Below are 10,155 nucleotides of genomic sequence, written 5' to 3' on the forward strand. Positions count from 1 at the left end.
AAAACAATTCAAAAATTATGAAATTTATCGATTTATTTATTTGTTAGGGAATTTCTCTATTTATTGTGTGTGTTTGATTTTAAAAATAAAAAATAAAAAAAAATTCAAAAACTCCCTAGTTATTGTCGGTGAAGTCACTACTATGAAAATAAAGGTCAAAAGCACCCCGTGCCATATTTCGAATTATTATACTTTTAGTAAGTGGGTTAAAAAAGAAAATAAAAAAAAATGAAAAAGAAAAAGAGAAAAAATTAATTTGTCCGTTGAACTTTTAAAAAAAAAAGACCCAGCAAGAAATCAGAACAGAATAGTCCACGTGTCGAGATCGTAACCGTCCAAATAAGCAAAACTTGCTCGTGGTTTAGCCTATAGGGTTTGAAAGTCCAAGAGTCCGCCCCTTTATGTTTGAATGAATAGAGCACCAGACCGTTTCACTCTCTCCTCTCTCTCTCTTCTCTTTCTCTCTCTAAAAAAAAACGCATTTAGCAGATCGAGTTTTTTAATTTTTTTGTTACCAAAACTGAGAGAACTTCATCTTCTTCTTCTTCTTTTTTTTTTTTTCCCCAAATCGCTCACTTGGATCTTCAAATGCGCACCGTTTTGATCCCATCACCGACTTTCTCTCCCAACAAATTGATTCTCTACGCTTCGCTTTCTGATTCTGAAGCTCAGTTCGGTGAGTTTTTCTCACTCTCACTCTCTCACTGTGCCTTTGCTTTTAAAACCTAAACAATTTTTTTTTTATCAGTTTAAATTTACTTTGGCGAGTGTTTGTGTGTTTTTTTTTTTTTTTAAAGGTTTGATCTGATGGAATTTTTGTTTGATCTTTAACCTAAGCTTCGAAATTATGCTAATTTTATCGTACTAGAGTTCGATGGATTTTTGGTTTTTTTTTTTTTTTTTTTTTTTTTTTTTTTGAGACATGTTCAATGTTTTGTCGGAAGTACAGCATAGGTTTTGATTTCTACTATGTTGCTTCATGTTTCTTTTTGTAAATTCTTTGTGTTTTGAATCTTATTTAGCTCAATTTTAAGTTACCGATCTCTCTCTCTCTAAAAATGTCGTGTAATTAGCAAATTATTCTGAGCAAGACCGCCATTTAAACTCGGTGAGCTAAGGAATTGTAAATATCATGGACAACTATTGTTTATATCTGAAGCTTTTTTTTTAATTGTTTGTTAAAAAAAATAATTATATGAGATTATGAATTTTAGTTTTAGTAACGATGATCGATTGGCTGCTACTGATTTTAGTGTTTAATTTTAGCTTTGGATCGGCGATTTAACTCTTTCTAATGCTTTTTTCTTACTATCAATTTTACAATTGGGTTGTTAATTTTATGATTTCTGTTTTTTCTCTGTGCAAAAAGGTAGCTACTGCCTCTGCGAGGTAGAAGATAATGATTTGGAGAGAATATTCTGGAGATAGTTGTTGTCGTGTTGGAATTGGGGTATGTAGATTTACCTATTTGTCAAGAAACTATGGAAGGTGATCGGAAAATCTCTACCACCCAAGATGGGTCTGGGGATGCTAGCCAGAAAATGCGAGCTTTACAAGGGTAATTTAATAGCCTGTTTGTTATTTCATCTTTAGGTGTAATCTCAAAACGTAGCCATTATTCTTCCTCTTGTTTATATCTTGGAACCTTTTTCAACCAATTGATAGAAACACATTTTAATTGGTGCTTAACACCTTTTCTCATAGAGATAGAGTTAATCTCGTTGAATTCATGCAATATTGGGATTTTCTCTAGTGTATTATGCCAGTGATGTAAAAAATGAAGTTGTTGAGAGACAGTTTCTCTAATTTTTTTTGTGTTTTTATAGAACTACAAACGACAAAATTTAACATCAGATTGACTTATTGAGGAACTCTTTTCTTTAGTGATATTTTTATTTTGGAAACCTTGCTTCCTAGTACAACAAATTCAAAGATGCTCTCTCAATTTTACTCATATCAGGGATTATCTATGCTCTGATTGAGGAATAGGCAATATAGCAATTGAATTTTTCTTAACATTATATTAATCTTTTTTAGGAGGACTAGTGGTCCTACAAGGCGTTCTACCAAAGGACAATGGACACCTGAAGAGGTAAAGTCTATTTTGTTTTACTACTTTTCACTGTTGCTGCTATATTAATGGAACTAATATAACAAGTTCTTAATTCATTGTTGTGTTCTGTGATGATTATAATTGTTTAGTTGTATAACGTTATAATTTTTGTTATATTCTGGGTATGTGAATGTATAAATTTTCCTTGTGTTTTAGGATGAGATTTTGCAGAAGGCCGTTCAGCGTTTTAAAGGAAAGAACTGGAAAAAAATAGGTATTATTGCGTGTTACCAGTGTGTTTATCTTTGGAAGCTAATTTTATAACAAATTATGGGAATCATTATACTTCAGCATTTATTTTTTCCTTGTGCTTTTAGTTATTTATTTGTTTATTTTCTTTGTATATATGCCCTTTTAAGTTCTTCAAACGTTTTGCTGTATAGATTTGCATATATTTTGTATATTATAGATTTATGAACTATTGGTTACCGATTAATTTACACACTCTATATGAGACAATGAATAGCTGTATAGATGGCCTAGAGTTTTTCGGCCCATGATAATGTTCTGGTTAATTAATTTTTACAAGAACAAATATGGCTATTATTGGATATTAGCAAAGGAAACAATAACTTTAATTTGCAATTTCAAACAGTGGACACTAGATTACCCAACAAGGGAGGAATCTTTTCAAAACTAACACTTCTATTTGTTGGTTAGGTTTTCTTGCCTACTCTATATAAGTTCAATGAAATTTAAGGCAAATTTGAGTCCTGCTCAAGCTTTTATGTCTGAAAATTGTTCCAGATAACTTTCTCTTCTCACTATCAATTTGTGTTATATGAATTTCTTATTCCTTCCTGTTGGTGAGTATCATGGACAAAATGTTTATGCCACCTCCCCCTCCTCCTAATTTATGGCAGACAAAGTCAAGATAGAAGCCTTATGGAAAATTGTGAACTTAATTGAACAAAAAACCATATTAAGAATAATTATTAAATGATAGAATAATGATTAAGTTCTCCATTTCCTTACTGCTTAAGCTTTTGGGACAATTAGTAATTTATCATGGTATCATAGTAAGAGGTCCTAAGTTCGAACCTTGTCTCCAACTCTCCTCTCTACCTCCCATTAAAAACCAAAGTTAAAAATCTTGTGTCGCACCCCATAAGGGGGAGTTTGGACCAACAAATGAGGGAGAATGTTTATTTCAGCCAATTTACTATCATTTCTTAGTTGGTACTACTTTTGAGCCCCAAACCATCTTTAGCATTAGCATTGTTCTTTGATTGCCTAAATTTTGAAAGCCACTTTTTATTTGATATCTGTTACATATGACCAAACCCTTCAGCCAGTGCTCCAATTTCATAATTGTTGGTACTTTTGACTTATCATAATGTTTCATATTCTTTAATTGTAAAATTTCTCTTTGCAGCGGAGTGTTTTAAGGACCGTACCGACGTACAATGCCTTCACAGGTGGCAGAAGGTCTTGAATCCAGAGCTTGTCAAAGGTCCATGGTCTAAAGAGGTGACCTACAATAGCTGGTTCCGGTTTTCTGTCAATTCCCTCTCTGCGTTTCACCAAAGTTGCATTGCCGTTGACTATATAAAAACATGCTTTTTATGGTTTAACATGACCTTACTGGTTACTTTTGTAAATGTAAATAGGAGGATGAAGTTATTATTGAATTGGTGAAGAAGTATGGTCCAAAAAAATGGTCGACCATTGCTCAGCATTTACCTGGACGTATTGGTAAGCAATGTCGGGAAAGGTATGCCTAAAGTATACTTGTACCTAAAAATAGTGAGGTTTTAAAAATTGTACATAAGCAAATAAGCTAGAAGCTAAACAAAAAAGCCTGTGGCAAATGGATAGTTATAATTTTACTCAACTAGAAATTGTATTTTGCTGTTGTGTCCCAGCAACTGTATGGTGCATGTATACTCATGTAAATTGATACCAATTACAGGTGGCACAATCATCTTAATCCTTCCATTAACAAAGAGGCATGGACCCAAGAAGAGGAACTGGCTTTGATTCGCGCTCATCAGATCTATGGGAACCGATGGGCAGAGCTAACAAAGTTCTTGCCTGGAAGGTAAATATAGTTAGTTGTATAAGAGGCTGCACCTTTCCATTTTTTCTTTATTTTAGTGTTCCTAGGTGTTCTTCTGTTCCTAATATGCTCTATTTCTTGCATCTTATGTTCCATGTTGTGTTTTATGCTATAACAATCTGCTAATTTGACTGGCATTTGATACTTGCAATCATCTTGAGTTTTGATATATCTGTGTTCATGTGGTCAACAGGACAGACAATGCTATTAAAAATCACTGGAACAGTTCTGTCAAAAAGAAATTGGATTCTTATCTAGCATCAGGTTTACTTGCTCACTACCCAGTCCTTCCTCATGTTGGACATCGAAATCAATCCATGCTTTCATCTTCTTCAAGGATGCAGAGTAGTGGAGATGATAGTGGGCTCAAAGGGATAGAAGGTGAGGAAATTTCTGAATGCAGTCAAGATTCAACTGTTGCAGGTTGCTTTCAGTCTGCAAGTGAAATGGCCAATGCAGTTTTACATAACATAGAGGAACTCCCATTGACTCAAGAATCTGGTTTGGCAAAGGAGCAAAACTCCAGTCCATTATCTTGTTCTGAACAATATTACACATCTCTGGAAGATGTTGCTTTTTCAATGCCAGATATTTCTTGTGAAGCTGGTTGCCCTGACAAATTGCTTGAGCAAAATTTCTCGCATGATGCTAAAGCTTCTGTGAGCAGGGAAAACAAATTTAATGCACATGGGTTACCAAATATCTCATCACTGGAATTGGGGCAGGACTCATCACAGTTGCAAACTCATTGTATAAGTACTAATGAAAGCCATGAAATGGTGAATGTTCCTTGCCAAGCTTCTACTTCAATGGGGTATATGGCTATGGGTTCCTATAATAAAGCAGAGCACATGTTGATACCTGATGACGAGTGTTGTAGAGTCCTATTTTCAGAGGCAATGAATGATGGTAATTTTTTCACTGGAAATCTCACAAAAGGCTCAAATATGGTTGCCTCAGTTGGAGGCACAGATTCATTTCGCTGTCAATCATCAAACAGTATGATATCTGAAACTGTTGCAACTTCAGCTTCACAATCATATTGTCCTCCTAGGTCTGATATAATCGGAACTTCGTGCTCTCAGCATTTTGTGCCTGCACCGTCACTTATTTCTGTTGATGGTGGTACACTTATATACAGTGATGAACCCAACCAGTTATTTGAAACTCAAGAACAAGAGTTTGTCATTAGTGCTCCTGATGGCTTTGTCTATACCAAGGACTCTCCCAATTCCCCTTGCAATAATGGTACAAAGAACACAGGATTGCAAGAACAACCAGATTTTGTAAAGGAACCTTCAAAATTAGTCCCTGTAAATTCTTTTGGTTCAGGATCAGATATAAACCATACTTGCCCTTCTTTGGGTGAAGGATCGTATGTACATACAGAACAGCAGGATGTTGGAGCTCTATGTTATGAGCCTCCTCGTTTCCCAAGCTTGGATATTCCATTTTTCAGCTGTGATCTGGTACAATCTGGTAGTGACATGCAGCAGCAAGAATATAGTCCACTTGGAATCCGCCAGCTTATGATGTCTTCAATGAACTGCCTTACCCCATTTAGGTTGTGGGATTCTCCATCTCGTGATGATAGTCCTGATGCCGTGCTGAAAAGTGCTGCTAAAACTTTCACAGGTACACCATCCATATTGAAGAAACGGCATCGCGACTTATTATCTCCATTGTCAGATAGAAGAATTGACAAAAAACTTGAGATTGACATGACGTCCAGTTTGGCCCGAGATTTTTCACGTTTAGATGTTATGTTTGCTGACAGTGGGACCAAAAAGCACCTTTGCTCTCTCCATCATCTAACCGTAAGAAGAATTCTGGAACTTCCACTGATGATAAAGAAAATCTTGATCATGCTTTGAAGAGGGGGATGAAGGAGTTGCCCACATTGTGAGTTCTTTTTTCGTTTTTAAATTTTTTGAGCATTGGTTTTCTACGAATGAAGAAATTAGTAAAAGACCCCTCTTACTTTCGTATAAATCTGTCAAATGAAGATGTGGTAGGCTCTAGCTAATTAGCTAGTATGTAACTTCCAAGTGTGATATTGACTGTCTCCATGGTGTTGATTATAATGTTGGGCTTCCAAAAAAATTGTATTATTATTCTCCTTTTTGATTAATTTGTTGATTCTTCTTTTCTTGAAATTTGGATTTTTCATGTTTAGTACAGCTTTATCATTTTTCCTTTAATTGCCAACCCACCAATTTGATATTATCGGTGTCACAGAGGGGACTGGTGGATAAAACTGAAGTTTGTTCAATAGAGTCATTATGTTTCCTGTGTGTCTTTTCTCTCTCTCACTAATTTTTACCTATTTCTGGTTCAGCAGTCTTCTGGAGTGCTTGTTGAACACGACATGAACAATCTGCTGTTAAATTCTCCTGATCAAGTTGGGTCCAAAGCAGACAGAGCATTATTAGGTTCAAGTGCTGGAACTCCAAGAAATCAACAATCTAGGAGCTTGGGGGCTGCATCAAATCAAGGAATTCCTAACAAATCATCATTTGGAAATCCATGCGCACCTGTTAGCTCCCCTACTGTTTGTGTGAAGAAACATGAAAGTCATTCAGTTGGAGTTACATGCTTACAATCTGCTTCTTTGTCAGTTCCCCTCGAGAATAGAAGTGATAATGCTGGGAATGATGCCAGTTTTGAAACCTTTGGCATGTAAGATTCAGCCACTTTTCGTTTTGATATCATTTTCCATATTATTGCTCTAGTGTTTGCTTTGGGAGACTATTGGTGATAATGCTGGGAATGATGGCGGTATTGAAAGCTTTAGCCTGTAAAATCAGCCACATTCTTCCTTTAGCATTTGTCATCCATTGAACCTGCCCTTGCATCAAGAACTTTTTTTTCATATACAACTAGAAATTTTATGTGAAAATTTTATATTACCAGCAGCCTGAATGTTCTTGTGACTGAGCTTTGAGCTTAGTGTCCCCTGCTGATTTCTTGCTGATCATTGAAGATTGACCATGATTGTTTGTGACTGTGGTTGCTTTGCTGATGGTGTTTTCAGGTTTGGAGGAACTCCATTTAAAAGAAGTATCGAATCCCCTTCAGCATGGAAATCCCCATGGTTCATAAACTCTTTTCTGCCTGGCCCAAGGGTTGATACTGACATTACAATTGAGGTATTACAAGTTTTGGTTGAATAGTATTTTCTGTATGTGTTTGATATACTTTATGGTTCTTTATTAATACTTGCAAATTATTTCCAGGATATAGGGTATTTAATGAGCCCAGGGGATAGAAGCTATGATGCCATTGGGTTGATGAAACAGATAAGTGAGCAGAGTGCTGCTGCATATGCCAATGCCCAGGAGGTTTTGGGAAATGAAACTCCAAAAACATTACTAAAGGGAAAATCCATCAACCAGGGGAATCTGGACCGAGAGAACAGTCATATGCCGCATGATCCTCTGGGAAACCGTTCCCATTTGGCGCCAAATGTTTTGGTATAACCATTTTTGCTCAAGTTTTTCTTTTTCAAGTAAAATATATATATATATCCACAGAATTGAGACAACAATGGCCCATTCACTTGTGGCAAATAAGCCTGCCATCTATAGTAATAATAAAAACATTATGGAAAATGGTTATGAAGAAAATAGGCCTACAGTAACTCAAAACATTATGGAAAATGGTCATGAAGAAAATAATCCCTTTTATCTACCAGTAATAGACTTCCTGATAGATATCAAGAAATATGCTGAATAGATTTTTTGAAATGTTTGCAGACGGAGTGTCGCATCCTTGACTTCAGTGAATGTGGAACACCTGCAAAGGGAACCGAAAATAGCAGATCCTCAAATGCTTTAAGCTTCTCAAGTCCCTCTTCTTATCTGTTGAAGGGTTGCAGATAGCGGTTCGTTCTATTGCTAAAAGCCTTATTGCTGTCATAATTTGAAGTTAATATATACATAGTCCTCTCTCTCTCTCTCTCTCTCTCTCTCTCTCTTGCTGTTTCATTGCTGTATCTCGATTTAATTAATTTACAGAAGATTGTACAAGTGCATTATTCTTTCCAAATTATGTTACCTTATTTTGCAAACAGACCCTTGCCTCATAATCACAACAGGGAAACTCCATTAGAAGATGATGCATCATACTCGTATCACTTTCCCGCAAACAAGCTTCTGCTCCGTTAGGGTTTTTTTTTTTTTTTTTTTTTTTTTTTTTTTTTTTTTTTTTTCGTGAAACAAAACAACTGTTCACTCTTCAAACGACATTTGTTACAATTTAGGTAACTTGGGATTTCAGCATTACAATTTTTTGTCAAAAGCAGAAAAGTAGTATTCGGTCCATTTCTTCTGTTTATTCTTATTCGCTTCGGCCCATCTAGTTTATTTTAGTTCTAAAAGACAAGTTTGAGTAAAGAGTATACCCATTTGAAAATCTGAATTTATTAAAAAATATAGATTTTAACAAAAAATGAAGCTTCAATGAACATACCAAGTCTATTGCCAACACCAGTTGAAGAGTAAGTAAACTAATGAGTGTTTTTTTTAGAATCAAGATAGAGAGAGTTTGAGAGGGAGTGCTTTTTTTCTTCAGTGCTTTTTTTTTCTTTCTTTTTTCTACCTTTTCTTATTTATCTATTATTTATGCCTTTTGTAATCTTTTCTTCTACAAGCTAACTTTTATGTCACATTGTCACTTCAACTTTTTTACGGTGAAAAACGGGTTTTCGTGGTTGGACGAAATTTGGTAATGACTGTTTATAATTTTATTTATTTATTTATTTTTATGATAAAGTGATATTATATAATATATTATTATCAGAAAAGAATGGAGGCAGTCGGCAGGTACATCATTTCATCAAAATCAACTAAAATAGATCTGAATCCGGATACTGAATGGTATAGTATACACCAGCTCTCTCAAGGTGACGCACATGCCGAGGTTTTGCCTCGGCCCTGCAAACGAGAGACCCCCACCTTCCACAGACACACCCCCCAAGGCTTCCCTCAATAAAACCCGTGGTATCATTCACGTGCCTGTCGTTTTCCCTGTGGGTTTCATTGGGAAGTACTGAATAAAGAGGAGCCTAGGGAAGTCGGCTTTGGTACAAAAAAGCCTATCATGCTATATAGCATAGAGAGATGGAGGGAGAGAGAGAGAGAGAGAGAGAGAGGCATCTAAATGGGTTATTCCCAGCTCTGTTTTTTCAAGGATAGTTGTTCAGATCTAGGAATTTTTCACTTTTAGAAAAAATTAGGGCCACTGCATTCTCCTTAAATTCCTAACCCTTGGATTTTATTTCTCAAATTATATTATTTATTTACTTACTAAAATAAGCGGATTGGGATTTGCCACGTGTTCGTAGGAAAAAAAAAAAATATTGTTCTGTTAGAGAAATTTTGTTTGTTTTTGATTTTGTGGGGATGTACTATTTAACAGTAAAAAAAAAAAAATGAAACTCTCTGCCTCTCCTCAATCTAGTGCCAATAGACCTCTAGACAGAATGATGCTTACGAACCAGGGTGGAAGTCTGGCTGTGGTGGTGACTATATGCTGTTTTAGTGGGTTTTGGCGGTGGAGAATCTTGCGTTGGTGTGGGTCATGCACCAGTGAGTATTTGTTTTGGGTATTTGTTGTATTTGTTGCATGGGTCTAACCATCCAAGTCTTGGTTCATTTGGGACTAAATTTGGTAACAAGTGTAACCACTTTGGCCATTATCAGCAAATCACATCAAATATGTCAAATCATTCCGATTTAAGCTAGCTTTTAGAATTTTGGGCAAATGTTGAGTAGCAAAGATGTGATGCTAGTTAAGGATGTACTTTTCATTCAAAAAGTTGTAAAAATATGTAAAAAATAGTATAAAGTTGCAAAAAATTACAAAAGAGAAAAATAAATGTACCAAAACACCCTTCAAATTGTTATCAACTTACCAATTTTTTATAGGTTTTATTAGGTCGTGTAGGTGTCGCTTACCATTTATATAATAAAAAGTTTATACA

At 35.5% G+C, this 10,155-nt stretch overlaps 1 protein-coding gene across 1 annotated transcript; it reads left to right on the plus strand.

Moving 5' to 3' along the window:
• The first annotated feature begins 412 nt into the window (after nt 1–412).
• Nucleotides 413–8,243, plus strand: LOC112015337 (transcription factor MYB3R-1). Its single transcript, XM_065765078.1, is given in 14 exon segments — nt 413–676; nt 1,370–1,558; nt 2,038–2,092; nt 2,270–2,327; nt 3,489–3,583; nt 3,724–3,827; nt 4,026–4,154; nt 4,366–5,951; nt 5,954–6,074; nt 6,108–6,183; nt 6,511–6,851; nt 7,207–7,321; nt 7,409–7,645; nt 7,928–8,243. Coding segments are annotated over 13 exon segments (3,120 nt in total). The 5' UTR covers nt 413–676; nt 1,370–1,481; the 3' UTR covers nt 8,054–8,243.
• Nucleotides 8,244–10,155: the final 1,912 nt, after the last annotated feature.

Source organism: Quercus suber, unplaced genomic scaffold (genome assembly GCF_002906115.3).
Source record: "Quercus suber isolate HL8 unplaced genomic scaffold, Cork oak 2.0 scaffold_606, whole genome shotgun sequence".
NCBI lineage: Eukaryota > Viridiplantae > Streptophyta > Magnoliopsida > Fagales > Fagaceae > Quercus > Quercus suber.